At 35.0% G+C, this 18,500-nt stretch overlaps 1 protein-coding gene across 1 annotated transcript in view; it reads left to right on the top strand.

The window, feature by feature from the left end:
- The window catches only part of KCNU1 (potassium calcium-activated channel subfamily U member 1), a 149,775-nt gene that overhangs the window by 37,146 nt on the left and 94,129 nt on the right, over positions 1 to 18,500 (top strand). Inside the window, exons 11-16 of the mRNA XM_063709355.1 lie at positions 10,100 to 10,205; positions 11,330 to 11,412; positions 12,840 to 12,909; positions 13,337 to 13,489; positions 17,007 to 17,119; positions 17,476 to 17,547. Coding sequence (XP_063565425.1) covers positions 10,100 to 10,205; positions 11,330 to 11,412; positions 12,840 to 12,909; positions 13,337 to 13,489; positions 17,007 to 17,119; positions 17,476 to 17,547 — 597 coding nt within the window. The remainder of the gene's footprint in view (positions 1 to 10,099; positions 10,206 to 11,329; positions 11,413 to 12,839; positions 12,910 to 13,336; positions 13,490 to 17,006; positions 17,120 to 17,475; positions 17,548 to 18,500) is intronic.

Here is an 18,500-nt window from a genome sequence, read left to right as displayed (position 1 = left end):
GTGTTAGATATTTGACCAAATGTAGGCTAATGTGAGTGTTCTGAGCATGTTTGAGGTAGGCCAGGCTAAGCAATGATGTTTGATAGGTTAGCTGTATTCAAAGCATTTTCAACTTACCACGTTTTCAACTTATGATGGGTTTATAGGGATGTAGCCCCATCCTAAGTTCAGGAGTGTCTGTATTCTGCTCCTCCTACCAAAAGTGGAGTCCATTTTCCCTTCTATTGAATCTGGGCTAACCTTTTGACTCATTTTAACCAATAAGATATCAACAAGTGACAGTATGCCAGTTATGCCAGCCATTAAGACTCCTGACAGCATCTGCTTTAGTATCTTGGAGCCTTGAAATATAACTATAAAAAATAAATACACACACATCTATGTATGTATATATGTATCATGCATATATACATACATATATATACATATGTATGAATGTATGATGGAGAATAAGGCCCATCCCACTGCCAGTCTTTCCAGCTAGCTCAGTCGAGGCAGCACACATGTAAATGATGCCATCTTGGATGTTCTAGACCACTAAAGCTCTCAGCCAAAGTCAGTCCTATAAAGGACTCTAACAAAACCACAGGGAACAGAAGTATCACCCAGCTGAGCCCAGTCAAAACAAGGAATACAAAAAATAATAACTTGTTATTTAGGCTACAAGGTTCTTGTAAGATTCTATACAAAAATACATAAATGATACAGTATTACTATTTTCTTTCTTTGGTTACTTGTTTATTGCTTGAACAAAGCAGTATCTAACATATTACTCTATGAAATGTTATGAAAATAAAATATTAACTTACATTTCCATAAGTCAGACTGCTTAGTTGCACGCAAGAAAAACTATGACTAAATTAAGCAGAAAAGAATATACAAATAGATATTACACAGCTCTTAAAACCACCAAAAGCCAGATAACTAGGCTTAGAGACTACACAGCAAGGAGCAGTGATAATGTGATATCTCTTTCCTTGAGTAATTTGTTTTATGAGTGGGCACATAAAGGTCAACTTCCTTGTCATTCTTTATGCTGACTGCATGTGTCTTATACATTTTGTATATGTACTATTTTTTACAATAAGATTTAAAAGGTGAGAACTTTCTAGGTTTGACAGAAGAAATCAGTTCTCAGATGAGAAGGTACAATAAATCATGTATACTTCCATGTACTTGAAATGTGAAAATCAAAACATAGGGATAAAGAGAGGCATGCATGTGAGTGTTGTCATAACAGACGGGGCAGCTAATTCAGCAATTGTTAGGGGATGGGGCAGATCAGAGTACGCATTCAGAAGAAAGTACCATTCAAGAAAGTATTAGATTGGTGCAAAAGTAATTGTGGTTTTGCCATTAAAAGTAATGCCAAACAGTACATGACCATAAGTTACACATCAAAAGTAAAATACTTACCATGAAGTATTTATCTCTCCTTCCCTTTCCGCAGTCCTACTGCTCAGAGACAATTGCTTTCAGTTCTTTCAGACTTAATATTTCTTCAAATTTTAAGTCTAAATTTTACCACTTTTTTGATTCCTCAGTTATAGATGGTATTTATTAACCATCAGATTTGCAAATGAGAATTGTTCAACACTCTGCATCACTTCTATTGTTTCAGTATTATGATCTTAAATCTGTAGTTACACAATTAGTGTTTATATCATTGCGGCAAATAAATATTGTTCATTGCAGATTCAAGTAAAAGTGTATAAGGATAACAGTATATTTCCTCAAAATTTTATTTTCAATCCTCAATGATTGTTTCATTTTATAATATGTTTATCATATATATTATATCATACAGTATATATAATAGAGGTACCATATGAATGCCAATAAATATTTTCCAATTTCTCCAATATGTAATAATACAATAGGAACAAAAGTTGAGTGAGAAATTTCTAAGAGTTGCACATGGGTCATTGGACTATAGAAAAAATATGCCAGAATGTTTCTTCATGTCTAAAATAGCAAGGAAATAATTAATCTCCTTGTTCAAACCTTTTTTTTTTTTTTTGAGAAGGAGTTTTGCTCGTTTTGCTCTTATTGCCCAGGCTGTAGTGCGATCTCAGTTCACTGCAACCTCCACCTCCCAGATTCAAGTGATTCTCCTGCCTCAGCCTCCCAAGTAGCTGGGATTACAGGCGTGCACCACCACACCCAACTAATTTTGTATTTTTAGTACAGACAGAATATCACCATGTTGGCCGGGCTGGTCTTGAATTCCTGACCTCAGGTGATCCACCCGCCTCTGCCTCCCAAAGTACTGGGATTGCAAACATGAGCCACCACACCCGGCCCCTGTTTAAGCCTTTTTATACCAAAATATAATTCAAAAAATCACTTAGAATTAAAATGATTATAAAGTGAACATCCATGTAACTACCACTCAAGTCAAGAAATAAAGTAGTGCCTCCTTATCTGCAGTTTTCCTTATCACGATTTCAGTTATATATGGTCAGTCGTGTTCTAAAACTTAGTGAGTACAGTACAATATGGTATTTTGAAAGAGAGACTGCTTACACATACATTTTATTACAGCATATTGTTATAATTATTCTATTTCATTATTAGTTGTTATTGTTAATGCCTTATTGTACCTAATTTATAAATTAAATGTTATTATAGGTATGTATATATAGGAAAAATGGTACTGTATATACAGGGTTTGGTACTATCTGTGGTTTCAGGCATCCCCTGGGGGTCTTGGAATGTATCCCCTTCGGATAAGGATGGGTTACTATATTCCATAGCTAGCACACCAACACAACCCTTTGCAGTTGAAGCTCCATCTTTAGTTCCTAGAAGTAACTACAGTTCGGACATTATATCTTATTATTTTTTGTCTTATCTTCTATGTTTATTTAGAATATTATTTGCCTTTTCCTGTTTTATAAATCTGTATAAATAGAATATAAATTTATTTACCTCAATGTTATGTTTGTTAGATTTATCCATATTGCAACTGGAAATAGTTGTGTAATACTTATTTTTATTGCTGTGTAGACAATATTCTATGAATACACCACAATTTTTCTTAATCCATTCAACCATTGGTGGCATTTCTCCCCTATACTTTGGCTATTATAAAGAATGGTGCTGTGCAAATTTTTGTATATGTATCTTGGTACCCAGAAATATAATTGTAAGGTAATAAAGTTTAAATATTTTTCTTAGGTAGAACTGTCAGTTGTCCGAAATGATATGAACAATCTGCACCTTACCAGTAGCCCTGAGAGTTCCTGGTGCCCTACATCCTACTAACACTGGAGATGTAACTCGACAAACTAACACTTAGAAACAGCAGTCTTTTTAATCGTAGCCATTCTTGTGGGTAGTACTTTATTAAGATAGTGGTACTTCTTGTGGTTTTAATTAACATTTTTCTCATTACTAGTGAGGCCAAGCATCTTTTCAGATCCATAAGCCACCTGGACTCCCTCATATTAAATGATGATCCATTTGTCTTGACCATTTTTATGCTGAATCGTTAGACCTTTTTTATTTGCGTAAGGTGATATGTGATTCGAGCCTTTGTCAGGTACATGCAGGATTAAGCTTATTTCATGTTATAAAATCTACCAACTTTAAGTTTTATGACAAATTTCATTAAATTTACCCTAACATTTAACCTTTTGTTCTATTTATCTCTTCTTGCACCTCTGCTCTTCCTTCCTATTGTTATGATTTTCTTCATGCCAAAAAGTAGAAAAATTTTGGTATAAGTTTAAGGAGTAAAAGTGCAGTTTTGTTACATGGAAACATGGTGCAGTGGAGAAGTCTAGGCTTTTAGTGTAACTGTCACCTGAATAATGTACATTGTACCCATTAAGTAATTTCTCATCTCCCAACCCCTAAAACTTTAAAATTTTCCTTAAATGCAGAACTACCAGTGACTAACTCTGTTGGATGTTGTTTGTTTTTTTAAGTGTAAAGATGTCTTTTTTTTTTTTCATTGAAGGACAATTTCACTGATAACAGAGTTACAAGCTGGCAGTTTATTTACTTAAGAACTATGAAATTTTATTCCACTTACTTCTGACTTCTGTTGTTGCTATTAAGAAGTCTGTTGAATTACCTTGTTGAAAGAGCTATCTTTTTCAAAGGTCATACATTTTACTTAATATGGTTGTATGTTATAATTTTCCTATGATGTGTATAGGTTTGAATTTCTGTTAATTTACCACAGTTAGGTTGCATAAATCTCCCTGAGTCTCTGGATTGGTGTCTTTGATCATTTCTGGAGGATTCTCAGTTATTATAATTATTTCTTCAAATGTTGCTTGTCACCTTTTTGTTTCTCCTTTTCTTTCAGGATTCTAATTACAGGTTAACTCTGCTAGCCTTTTTCTTTTTTATTGTTCCAGTTATATGTCCTGATTTTTTTTATTTTTTATTATTTATTTTATTTTATTTTATTTTTTGAGACAGGGTCTTGCTCTGTCACCCAGGCTGGAGTGCACTGGCGCGATCTTGGCTCACTGCAACCTCTGCCTCCCGGGTTCAAGTGATTCTCCTGCCTCAGCCTCCTGAGTAGCTGGAATTATAAGTGCCCACCACCATGCCTGGCTAATTTTTGTATTGTTAGTAGAGATGGGGTTTCACCATGTTGGCCAGGCTGGTCTCCAACTCCTGACCTCAAGTAATCTGCCCACCTTGGCCTCCCAAAGTGCTGGGATTACAGGTGTGAGCCACTGCGCTAGGCAGTATGGCCTGAATTTCTTACCCTCTCTTTTGAACTTCTCTCTTCCCTTTTTATATCTCTGTGTTGCATTCTGGATAATTTGTTTTGACCTAGATTCCAGAACCTTAGCTCTTTTTATGTGTTTAATCTACTTATAAACACATCCATTAAGTTTTCAATTTCAGTTATTATATTATTCAGTTCTAGAATTTACATTTGATTCTTTTTTTAAAAAAAATAACTTTTATTTTGATTTCAGGGGTACCTGTTCAGGTTTGTTATATAGGTAAACTTGTGTCATGAGGGTTTGTTGTACAGATGATTTCATCACCCAGGTATTAACCCCAGTACCCGTTAGTTATTTTTGATTCTTTATCAAACTGTCCTGTTTTTAGTTTTATTTTTTGCATTTTTACCTTACCTTTTGTGTATTTCAACAAAATAAGCATAAATATACTGTAGCTAGTTTTCAATAATTGAATGCCTCACGTCTTTGATTTTACTGGCTGTGGCTTCTGCTAGATGTTACATACACTGTCTTGTTTCTTTCTTGTGTGTGTGCCTATTGTCTTACATTATGCACTGATTCCTGTTTTGCACAACTATACATGGAAACACTGTTAACTTAGACAGATGATGTTACCTTCTTCCAGAGAGTGTATTTCTTTACTTCTTTGAAACACAACAGGGCACTTCTGCCTCAGGACCATCTAATCCAAGCTCAATGCTTGAAACTCTCTGTACTTCCCAGGTGACAAACTCAGGATGACAGCCCAATTATAAGCTAGTTTATTCAATTTTACCCTTCTTCTTTGCTTCAATGCTTTTGTTATGCCAGTTTATATTTTGGAAAAGATATCAAACCCTTCATTTTGTATGTCAGGGGAACTGCACTTTTTTGTCCTTTGACTTGTGTGACCACGAAATGTTATCTCAGATTGGTAGCTGCTTCTTCTGAATTGTAAAATGCGTTCAGGGGAAGAAAACTGGACTCAACTCCCGAGTTATTGATTTCTCTCAGGTTTTGGCCTGATAACTCTTAATTGTCTGCTTATATCATTGATGACTTCTTAGGAGACATGGTTAATATTTCATCCAGCTTTTTTATATATCCTCAGGAGGGAGTTGGCTGAAGTTACCTAATTTATTATTCTTGAAAGTAGAAGCTCTCAGCTCTGTTAATATTGTATGTATGCAAACATAAACAGAGCTCTCACTTTTCCACATATGCTGATGGTCATGTATCACATACTGAATCCAAAGTGTTCTCAGGAAAAGGGGGAAGTTTCACTCATAAGGACTGATAATTCCAGAGTATTTGAAAATATTGTAATTGATAGTGGGCCTGATAATAAAGGTGTATTGAGCCCGTTGTACCATTGTAGAGACTTGGCTTTAAGGAAGGTAATTTTCTCTGTGTCATTTCTGATTGTTGGAGTACTTTGAGTAGAGGGATGACATGATTCTTCATCAATTGTGAGAACTGCAAATTTCTTCTTCAGGTTTGTAATTTGTCTTTTTACTGAATATTACATGCTTTTGATATTTAAAAGTTTTTAATATTATCACAGTCAAAGATTGAATATTTTCTATTATATTAAATCACTTCTTGTTTTTTGTTTAGAAAATCTTTCCCTATCCCAGTGTTTAAAACATGTTGAACTACATTTCCTACTAAGATTTAGTTTTCTTCTTTGAGTGTTAGAAAATCAGGATGAGATTTATTGTAATTCTTAGTCATAACATTAATAATTGGTTTACACATAAGCACATTTTGGTTATTTATGTTACTAGTTCTTTTTAATAATGTTGTAAGCACCAATGCATGAACTCACCACAAGGTCAAATTTAGGACAATAATCTATATCTAACTGTATAATCCTTCGCATATTTCAACCTATGGTCAATTTTTTAAATATCTCTACCATTCTTTCTTTCTCCTATGTTTTATTACCTCTATATTCACATCTAAAATGTGCATATTACTTTAGACATGTTTAACTTTATAGAAAGAATATCATACCAATGTAATCTTTGGGGCTTTATTCAGTTTATATTATGTTAGTAAGATGCTTTCATATTTTTGAATGTTGCTGTAGTTAATTGGTTGTTCTTGTTACTGATATTCATTTCCCTCAGTTCCACTCTTCTTTTGGTGTGATTAGTGTTATTTCTATATTTTGCAATTGGAAATAGTTTTGTTGTTAACATGCTTGTATATGGCTCCTGGTGGACACATGAAATAGTGTTTCTGTGTGCATGTTTGTGTGCATTTGTGCTTGTACGTGCGTGTGCTTAATAGTGTCAAGCATGTGAATGTTCATTTTTAGGCCATTAATCATTTTTTCCAAGTCATTGCACCATTTGCAAACCTATCAGGAATGTGTAAGAGACTTCGCACATATATATACATACACATTCTTTCTAACAACTGGTATGGTTATATGTTTTAATCTTTGCAATGAAATCAGTGTAAAATGGAACCTTCTTGTGGTTTTGATTTCTATGCCCTTTAGCTCTACAGATGTGGAGCTTCACCATGTTTACTAGCCACACATCTTTTCTCTTTCCGTGACATACTCATCCATGTGTTTTGCCTATTTATTTTTTTACTTAACTATTTTGTGTGATTTTTGTTATTTAATTTTAGGAATGAGTAATATATTATTTGCAATAATTCTTCATCAGTTGTGAGAACTGCAATTTCTTCTTTCAGTTTATAATTTGTCTTATTACCGAATATGACATATCTTCTGATGCTTAAAAGTTTTTAATGTTATTATAGTCAAATATTGAATATTTTCTATTATATTAAAGTACTTATTGTTTTTTGTTTAGAAACTTTTTCCCTATTCCACTGTTTAAAATATGTTGAACTACATTTCCTACCAATAATTTTAAATGTTTGCATCATTTATGTCTCTAATTCATTTAGAATTTTTTGTAGAGTAACGGTAGAGTTTATAGAGTGACAATTTGTATAATTTTCTATTACTGCATTAATACTACAGTCTTTTAATTACTAAATCTTTATAACTAGTTCTGTCTATCCCTAGAGCAAGTCTTTTTACCTTTTTTTTTTATAGTTGACAAGCTTTACTTGGCCCTTTATATTTTATATAAATTTTAAAATTATTTTATCGTGTATATTATTTTATTATGAAAAACTGCAGAAATTTAATGTGAATCTAATTGAAACTTTAGATGCAGCATTGACTGCTTTATGCTACAAACTCTTTCCAACTTTTACTATACTGGGTTTATTCATTTATTTAGTTCTCATTTAGTACCCCTTAATAATGTGGTATAATTTCCCAGGTAGAAAGCTTACTAACTTTTATTTCTAGGTACTTGGTATTTTCTGATATTAGTAAAATTAATATCTTCCAGTAGGGTTTCCTAGTTGTTTGCTCTTAGTACAGGAAAAACACAATTAAATTTTGTATATTAGTCTTATATCTAACCACATAAATTTTATTTTTTTCTGTAGTAATATTAGGGGTTTCCATATAAATAATTATATGTATATTATTTATATTTGTATAATTATACTTATAATTATTTACATTAAAAAATTTATCTTTACTTTATTATCTTTGTAATAAAATAAAATAAATCTTTATTAATCCAGATTTGTAAATCTTTATAAATAAAATAAATATTTATAATAAAACATAAATTGTACGCATAAGGATTAGAAAGAAGGAAATAGACTATTTGTCTGAAATAGTATAATTATTGCTGAGACATCAAATATAATGTTGAAAAAGAGCAGTGATAATATCTTTTCTTTACTTCTCATTTTTAAAAGCACCTTTAATATTTTTTCATTAAAGATGTCTTTTTTATTTTAAAGATATTTGTTGGGTTACAAATATTATCTTCTATTTCTAATATACTGTGAGTTGTATTTCTTAAATCTGAAGAAATATTTTTATCAATTTGTCTTTGCGTCTGAGGTGATTATATAAGTGTTGTTTTTTAATTTGTTAATGTGGTGAATCTCACGGATATTTTTGATAATATGATTATTTTGTCTTTTTTAGTATTGGTTAGGAAGTATTTCCTATTTTTAATGTCTTTAAAAGGCTTTATATAAAAATGAGATTATGTGTTGCTTTAAAGTATGGTATAAGTTAAACGCAAAACCATGTAGAACTAGTGGTTTCCTACATTTTATTTGAGGGGGGTGTGTGTGTGTTTGGGTGTGTAGGTTTGTGTGTGTGTGTGTGTGTGTGTTGTGTTTTGAGAGATTTTAAACCACAGCTTCAATTTCTTTAACAGTTTAGGCTTTTTATTTCTCTAGAGTTAGTTCTGGTAAGACACACTTTTAAGTAACTTGTTCATTTTGGCTAAGTTTTCAGAGCTGTTGACATTTAGTTATTTGCTGTCTACTTTTGTTATTTTTTATCTCTACTTTGACTATATGTATTGTATCTTCTTTATTCAATATTTGCATCATTTTTGTCTTTTATTTTTTCTCCATTAACTTTACAAAACTTTTGCCTATTATGCTAGGTTATTTTTCAAAGAACTGACTTTTGATGTGGTTTATCTTCTCTGTTTTATCTTTTTGTTCCTTTTTCATTGTTTCTTATTCTTGTTTTTATCATTTCTTTTATTTTTATTTCCTTGATCCTATTCTAATACGTCTCCAAAGCTATAAATTATTCCTAAAGCACGGCTGTTGTTGTATCTCAAAGCATATATATTTAATATTTTCAACATATTTCTAAGAATAATGACAAAGAATTGTTGCAATTTCTTCCAAGCTCATAATATTTTTAGCACTCTATTTTTTTATTCCTAAATCTGAAAACTATTTTTGTTTGTGTTTCGGTTAACTTCTAAGTTAATTGTATTGTGAGCAAAGATCATTATATATAATAACTATGTTTTTGTAATGTGTTGAGGCTTTCATTGTCTGTCAAGAAAAATACCATTTTGATAAATATTTGTGTGTTCTTTATAAAAATTAGTTCCTCTAAATGTTCTTTGCAGAATTTATAAATATTAAACATGTGTGTTCAAAATCCGTGATGATTGTTTTCTGCTTGCTCTATCAATAGTTTGAAAAGATATGTCAAAATCTCTCATAACAGTGGCAGACTCATCAATTTCTCCTTCTAATTTTTTTCATATTTGCTTCTTATATTTAAAAGCCATTTTATTAAATGCATAGTTGATTTAAAATGTTATGCCTGTTTCAGTAACTCAGTTTTTTAAACTAAATAGTGAACTTCTTCATCCTTAGTAATTACATTTTTTTAAAAAATAGCATTAACTTGATTTGTATTTTTTCATATCACTATGAAGGATTCTACTAAATGCACCAAATGAGTTATAAAAACCTCTAAACCCAGAGTCAATCATCTTTTTTCCCTCATTGCTGCCACATTCTTTTTTGTCCAGAACCCCTCCTTCTTTGGAACTTGAAACCATATTTAAATGCTACTTGGCCTACACAACGTTCATTTCTGGATCCTCAATGAAGTGGGAGGATCTGAGGCGAGTTGCGGTAAGACCTAGTTGTTTTTGTTCCTTGTAGTTTTCCTTAGTTGCAACAATTAAAATAATAGGATATATTGCTTTTTAAAAAAGGTATTATTTCAGCTTCTTTAATTGGTGGGAAATATAACTTCCTCAACTTTAAAAACAATTGTAAAGGAGGTGTAGTAATTGACCTCCAAATCTGATTTCAGAAATGTCAAGCAGACCTCACTGTTTGCCAACACTTATATTTAAATTATTTATTTCACAAAATTCTCTATCTAAATCAGTTTTATGTTATCAGCCTAAGAGGTCTGAAAAAGGTATGGATAGCAAGGTGTGTTTGATCTTACCACACAAATAGAATTCTTACCAGAAGGCAGATCTCTGAGTCCATCAGCTTTAATCAACTTCTCCTAAATGCATGGATATGCTTTCCAATAGGAAAAACATAAAGGAAAATAGTAGAAATCTCATTGAAGTTGTGACTAAAAATAATGAGCAACAGCCAACCCTCTAGACAGGTTTGGCTTAAGATCAAAGGCAGCTTCCTGTCATGTTCTCAGTCTCGGAGAATCAACAAACAGAAATGTTTCTGTTTAAAGCCAAGATCTATAGAGTAAACATGAAGAATTGACAGACCCAGAAAAATATTTCTCTTTCCTGCAGTTTAGTACTGTAAGAGCCATTTCAGTAATTTTCTAGAACTTTGAAATTCACACTCCACCAATATTGAATAACTGCTTACTTAGAGCCATGTAGACTCCCAGTTCCTCTGTTTTTAACTGTCCTGAAAGACAAGTAAATACACAGACGGTTGCATATAAAGGTCTTAGGGCTTATCACTAGGCATCAAATAATGGTGATGGATGGTAGGAAAAATATAACTCCATATTTTACCCATTTGAAAGCAATCTTTTACCTATGTCAGAGACCCTGTGCCCTAGCCCATCAGCTGCAACCCTTGCCCTTTGCAGCATTTGCAGGACAACAATCCTGATGTAAAGACATCCTCATTACAACTCATTCCCAAGTGTGTCCTCTTTTGTGTTAGCAATTTTATTACAAAATTGTTAGAAAACCCGAAAGGGGAAGACCAGAGCATTTCCCATGTAATTAACAAGATGGCTCCTGTCCAATCCTGAAGGGTAGGTGGAATCTGCAGAGGCATGCCTGATTATAGCCAATCCTTTGTGCAGTGATTCCCATGCTGAAGATATTTCCAACATTATGAGGTAAGAAGCTTTGTTTTGTATGCTGTAAGAATTATTTTTTTCTATCTCTTTTAAAGTAATGCCCGGTACATAAACATAAAAAGGAGAAAATGTCATCTGTCATATCACTAGGTTCATCATATTCCAAGGTTCTGCCTACTTTTTGCCCGCTCCCCAAGACTGTGCAGACAGATGCAAAAGGATGAAAACGGAGCATCCTGAGTGTGAATGTGCTTCTCCATATAATTCCCTGAAGTTTCATATCTATAGTAGCCATCTGAATTTAAGAAGCAAGCATACAAATAACTGATTATTGTTCAGATAGAACCATTATAACTAATATTCTCTCCTCAAAAATAAAGATGCAATTTTATGAACCCTATTAGTGCACTTTATTTATTGGGATTTTTCTCTAGTAGTTGTGGTGAAAGATTATGCATGGTCCGGTATGACATGCTTTTTGTTTGACCATCGGTAAGTATTCTCTTTTCTTTTCTTTTCTTTTTTTTTTTTTGAGACGGAGTTTTGCTCTTGTTGCCTGTGCTGGAGGGCAGTGGCGTGACCTAGGCTCACTGCAACTTCCACCTCCCCGGTGCAAGCAGTTCTGCCTCAACCTTCCAAGTAGCTGGGATTACAGGCATGTGCCACCACGCCAGACTAATTTTTTATTTTTAGTAGAGATGGGGTTTTACCATGTTGGTCAGGCTGGTCTTGAACTCCTGAGCTCAGGTGATCTGTCCACCTCAGCTTCCCAAAGTGCTGGGATTACAGGCTGGGCCACTGCGCCTGGCCTGACCATCGGCAAGTATTTTCAAGATGGCTAGAGTCAGTGTTACTACATTAAACTGTGAACTCTTCTAGCAAGAACGTGACTTGTGATAACTGTGATTATGATGACAATGGCATTTTGGCTAATCCAGATGAACTTCCAATCTCCAGAGTAAAATAAACACAGATAGCTGAAGGTGACATTACATATAGCAAGAAACAGCTGAAAATCTGTACCATACATAGTACAGTAAATATGAGGTAGATTTTAGTTTCTTAATTTGTAAAATGGGGAAGTTGAATTAGACAGTCTATGAGCTATTTCAAGCCATAGACTACCATCAAATTTCTATTTTTACCTGTAATTATTAGGTTTGGGTTTGAAAGCTAAAACATGAAACTGTTGATTTCCTCCTCAAGAATTGGTCTCAGAAGAACACAGTCTTCTAACACCAAGAGATAATCATTCCATAGATTTTGTTGGCAAAGTCATGAAAACAATGATGCTTTTCTGTGTAGGCTACTAAAAACATTTTTAGAAAACAACACAACAATAAACTTTATTATATGCCAAGTTTTTCTACACTTACCTACATATCAATTTAACTCTGAATTACATTATATTACAAAGCCCTTTGGCTATGACACATGACTAATGAGAGTGTTTGGGGTTTATATAGGGTGCTCTCTATCAAGAACTATGATTCTACCACCAGAATCATCATACAGATACTGCAATCCCATAACAAGGTATAGTAACATTCTAGCATATTCCATCTCCTCCTTTTATCTATGTAGCTAGACGAACTTTTTAATTTTCTAATGGATGTGTAAATAAAAAGTTTTTGCTAATCATAGGTAAAATTTGGAGTCTTATTAAGATGGATAATCACTTAACAATGTAAATTGGCGGCAGAATTAGAAGTTTAAGCCATTTGACCTGTTTTTGCAACTCTAGCTATTTTTGTTTCAAAAAATGAGAGCCATTGACCACTAACCACTTTCAAATGCTGAATTTGTTCTTATCATTTTCATTGACCTGGGCACCACTTTTATGTGCAAAAATGAAGAATATATGATTTCAAGTAAATTTAAAAAAAGAAAGACATCCATCCTCAAGAGCTTTCTTGAGGTGTGTTTATTCCTAATGTTTGACCTGCTTTGTACTATGGAACAGGTTTATCTGCCGAAGATTCCCAGCTGGAACTGGGACACCGGAGACAACATCATCTGCTTTGCTGAATTAAAGCTTGGATTTATCGCCCAAGGCTGTTTGGTGCCAGGCTTGTGTACCTTCCTAACATCTCTATTTGTGGAGCAGAACAAAAAGGTAACCTTGTAAATTAATGTTGATTCTTGGCTCTGTCCCCATGTCCTACATATTAAGATCAGAAATAGGAAAAAAATTTGAGAAAAGCATCAAGGCCCCAAGAAATGAGATATGACTTCTGCTTGAGCTGGGAAGGGATTAGAAGATCTGAACTTAAAACTCCCAGGTACCACACTGACCTTGAAGAAATCATTTATTTTATTCCTGCCTAAGAATATTTATCTACAAAACAGAAAAAATATAACTCTGCTTCCTACCTACAGTCCAGGATGTTTTAAATCAAAGTACATTCATCAAAGTAGAAGCATTGAGTTACTGAAAGTGAAAATATAAATAAAGGTTATATTATTAATGAAGGATTCATATATTTCAATATAAATTAAATCCAAAATAATAATTGGTATAATAATTATATTCATCAAATAGAAAAGATACAAATAGTAATTAAAATCTAATTTTTCCAGGTTGTTTTAGGGAGCATTCCATGCAAGAATAATAACAGTAACCACATGATGAGTGCCTACTGTCTTGTGTTTCACCTCAATAATATGTTAAGTTAGTATCCCAGCAGTGAATTGGTGAAGCTAACTAACTTGATCATACAGTAAGTTAGTGAGCCGCAGAGCTAGAACTGTCTGGTCCACAGTGTTGTTACCACAATGCTGTATGCCTCTGGTGTTATTTCCACACAATGTCTCACATCAAGATTTCTGATATTTTTGTCTGAGACAAAGTAAGGGGCTAAAAGTGACTCTTGGGATAAATTTTTGTAGCACAAAAGGTGGTCTTCCAAATATCATTTCCATGAAATGCTCCAGGCAAGGTGTGCTAGCCCTTGGCTGGACCTGGTCTTCCTTTTCTAAAGTGCTTGCAGAGAATGACCTTACTTTCCATTTAATTCTGAGTCCATGCTTGCCTTTCATACACGTGACTTCCCTCTTGACCTCTCTTTGCTCGCTCTTTCCTCTGTTCTCTTTTTTCTGTGTTCAGCACAAATGTTTGCATCTTTTTCTGTTTCTTCCCTGGTGCTATTTAACGAAAAGCAAAAGAAGTAAGAGGTGCTCTGGCCAGCTATATCCTAACTGCAACAAACGGAATGCCTCTGTAATTCCTTCTGTGAATGTAAAGAGATGTAATATACAGGTGAAAAGAAATGGCAGTCAGGGTGGAGGGAATGAGCCTTCATGCAGCTACAACACACAAGCTTTTACTTTCATGTAGTGGTCACTGTATGCAGCCTAGAAAATGGTTGATAAGGACACTGTCATTGTGTTGTATATTTAGAAAGTGGCAGAGAACTTCAATATTTCTTGTGATTATTGTGATTTCAATCTCCATGGCTGGAGAAAGTAAATGGAAATAAATGGAATGTGAACTCTATATGAAGACTTATCCTCCTTCATGAAACTATAGAAGATAGGGATGTAAAACCATCCTCTTGTATTTTTCTTACTTAAAGAGTTGTGGCCTGGTGTGGTGGCTCACGCCTGTAATCCCAACACTTTGTGAGGCTGAGGTTGGTGGGTCACTCGAGCTCAGGAGTTTGAGACCAACCTCGCCAACGTAGCGAAACCCTGTCTCTAGTAAAAATATAAAAAAAAATTAGCCAGGCATGGTGGCGTGAGCCTGTAGCCCCAGCAACTGGGGAGGCTGAGGCAGGGGAGTTGCTTGAACCCAGGAGGTGGGGATTGCAGTGAGCTGAGATCACGCCACTCCACTCCAGCCTCGGCAACAGAGTGAGACTCTGTCTCAAAAAAACCAATAAATAAAATAAAAATAAGATCTAGAGTTGTAACCTCCCCACTGAGGATGATCACCTGTCATTATTTATACAAGATGGATTTTAGCTTACAGGAATTGAGAGATATTTATGGTCTCCATAATGTTTTTTTGAGTGAAGTCTGAAACCTACTTTCAGGAATCCTCACTGAACAGCATCAGGCAAAATATGTGAAAACTGCATTATTCTTTGGTGCTTTCAATTCTACAACAAACTATCGACTTTGGTTTAATGGCTGGGACTCCAGAGTTTTATGACTGATTTCTCTCAGAGTAGGCCCTTACTTTCCCTGACTGTCAATTTCTCTATCTATAAAATTAAAGTTAGTAATCTCATAACTGGCTTTTTCCAAGTATTGAGTTAATATTTGTAAAACTTCTGAGAACTCAGATTAAAAGGCCTTGAGTCAATGCCATGTGTTTTAATTATATTGATCATATTGTGAGAAATTGTAGCTCGAAGAACATTTCCAGTTGGTCCTGGGTTCAGAGCATGGCCTTAAACTTAAATTTACATTAGATCTGATCCAACTGGCTTACTTGAGCACCCAGATTCTTCTATCCAAAATCCTCCTGTTTTCCTTTCTGATCTTTTTAAATCTATCTCAGGAACTCTTCTCCATCCCCATGCTATCATTTTTTACCTTCTTTCAAACATTGAAACATCTAGATTAGAAGCACTAAGCCAATTTATTTAGTTATTGGAAATTAGTGGTATGAACCACCTAATAATCAGAGCCCGCCTCATGAGAGGACTTTAAGAAAGTGGGAAAAGGGAAAAGATTCATTCAGCTGAATCTTGGTGGTGGAAGCAGGCACTGGAATGCCTGAAATAGTCTGTCCTTTTTAGTAGGGCAGAATTGTTTGTCTATGTGTTTGTTTTTGTTTTGCTGTTTTTCCAAACTGCACCACGACCATCTGAAGATAATTTCTGAACCAGCCATAACTCTCCATAGCAACAGTGCTCCTAAACGTTTAGAAATTCAAGATTTTCATCTGAGATTCTGGGTTTTAAGAAGACTGTCTTGCCATATCAGAACAGTGTGGTGGTGATTCTCATGGCAGTAGGTGGAGAAGGATGAGGAGAGGGTCCTACACAAATGTCAGCCACGAGTTCCTAACAGCCTTTCTGTTGGGTTGGGTGCATTTAGCCGTTTCGAGATATCTTTCTCCTTTCACATCTCCCATTTCTCTGGAAACCTACTGTTTGCCTTGATTTCTCCATTCTCTCTTCCATGCATCAGGATGGCCCTTCAAGTTCATTTGAACTTATGAAGGGTTCTGATGCTGGACAGAAGCTATGAATATTTTCTTCTTTGAGATATATGGTTAGTAGAAAACTAAAATATTTTAAACCAATCTTGAGTAGTCATATCCAGAGAGAGATAATTTAGATTCCACATTAACTTTCCCGTCTGATTCTTACTAACTCAAAAGCTGAAACCAGGACTGGGTGATGGAGAATTCTCACTGCCAGCAAGGAAACTTGAACGCCATCTGCAAGAAAATAAGTAGTGATGTGTCTGCCTCATCCTGAACTCTGGTGGAAATAGTTGAGATGGAGTTAGCTTTTTAGTTATTCCTTTAACATTTCTCTAGTTAAGCACTAAGATAAATCTCTTTTTTATAACTTACATGCAATGAAGACTCGTTTGTGCTTAGCAGAATATGCAATGTGAATTCTAACATTCTACATTCCTTGTCGTTTTGCTTCGTGTGGCATGATCATGTATTCCAGGTTATGCCTAAACAGACCTGGAAGAAACACTTCTTGAATAGCATGAAAAACAAAATTCTGACCCAACATCTCTCTGATGACTTTGCTGGAATGAGCTTTCCTGAAGTTGCCCGGTAAGTGAAGTGAAATACTTCCCTCATTCTTCAGACAACAACATTCTTTCAACAACGTTCACTGAGGGCCCACTATAGGCCAGGCTTCATTACAAACTGAAGATCTAAGAAAGGACAGCCCAGGGTCCCTGAAACTTAGAAGTTTACCGTTGGGGTGGGGCAATTTCATCTCTGTCCCAGTTGGCGCAGTGGCTGTTGGTTACTTTAGGTAGATTCACTTACAAGGGATCATTCCACATTGGGAGTTCTTTCCTCTAAGATGTTGGTTTCCTCCTAGGCACAGGGCATAGAGTGTTAGTTATTTTGTTGTTCACTGACCACTTGCTCTCCTTTTGACTCCTCGTCTTCCTTCCCAGGCTCTGTTTTCTGAAGATGCACCTCCTGTTGATAGCCATCGAATACAAGTCCCTCTTTACGGATGGTTTCTGGTACCAATAAGTCTGCTCATCTCTTCAGTTTTTTTTTTTTTTTTCTGGGGAATCTTTGTGATTAAGAATTTTTCCAAAGATGCAACTATAACTAAGCTTTTTCCCTTGGTGGATTGGCTGAGAGGCAGCGTCTGGGGATCTCTGGCTCCTCTGCTGTGCTGTCTCTGATGGCTCAGGTTAGGGTGGTGACCCTCTTGGGCAGACACTTCTCTTTTGTTCCTCAGACCCTGCCCCACCTCTCTCTCAGGAGCAGAGAGGAGAAGAAATGGTCACCTTCTCAAATCTGTTTCTCTTAATAATATTACCAGATCTTGACCATGAAATAATACCACAAAATTGAATTATTTGTGATAAAAATGTTCCCACAAACACTGGCCATGCAAAGTAAAGAACAATGCTGGGCATGGTGGCTCATGCCTGTAATGCCAGCACTTTGAGAGTTTGAGGCAGGCGGATCACTTAAGGCCAGGAGTTCGAGAGCAGCCTGGCCAACATGGTGAAACCCTGTCTCTACTAAAAATACAAAAATTAGCAGGACATGGTCGTGCACCTGGGCCTGTAATCCCGGCTACTTGGGAGGCTGACGCACGAAAATTGCTTGAACCTGGGAGGCAGAGGCTGCAGTGAGCTGAGTTCACACCACTGCACTTCAGCCTAGGTGACAGAGCAAGACTCTGTCTCCAAAAAATAATTTTAAAAAAAGTAAAGGACAAACTATGGCAAAATGGGAATCTGACCAGCCGACTGGACAAAGGCGTTTGTTGATAGAGTTGATAAAGGAGACCTATCATCACCAGACATCAGCATTTCCCAAAAACCCATAAGTGAATAAATATGAAAGTAAGAGAAGTTATCACATAATGCAAAATAAAATTCAGAGCAAATGAAATATACATAAACATAAATGGAAGAAAAGGTGGAAAAGAAAGACAAATAGATACTATAATATAGAG

This window comes from Gorilla gorilla, chromosome 7 (assembly GCF_029281585.2).
Source record: "Gorilla gorilla gorilla isolate KB3781 chromosome 7, NHGRI_mGorGor1-v2.1_pri, whole genome shotgun sequence".
Lineage (NCBI taxonomy): Eukaryota > Metazoa > Chordata > Mammalia > Primates > Hominidae > Gorilla > Gorilla gorilla.
This window is presented reverse-complemented; position numbering and strand designations above follow the sequence as displayed.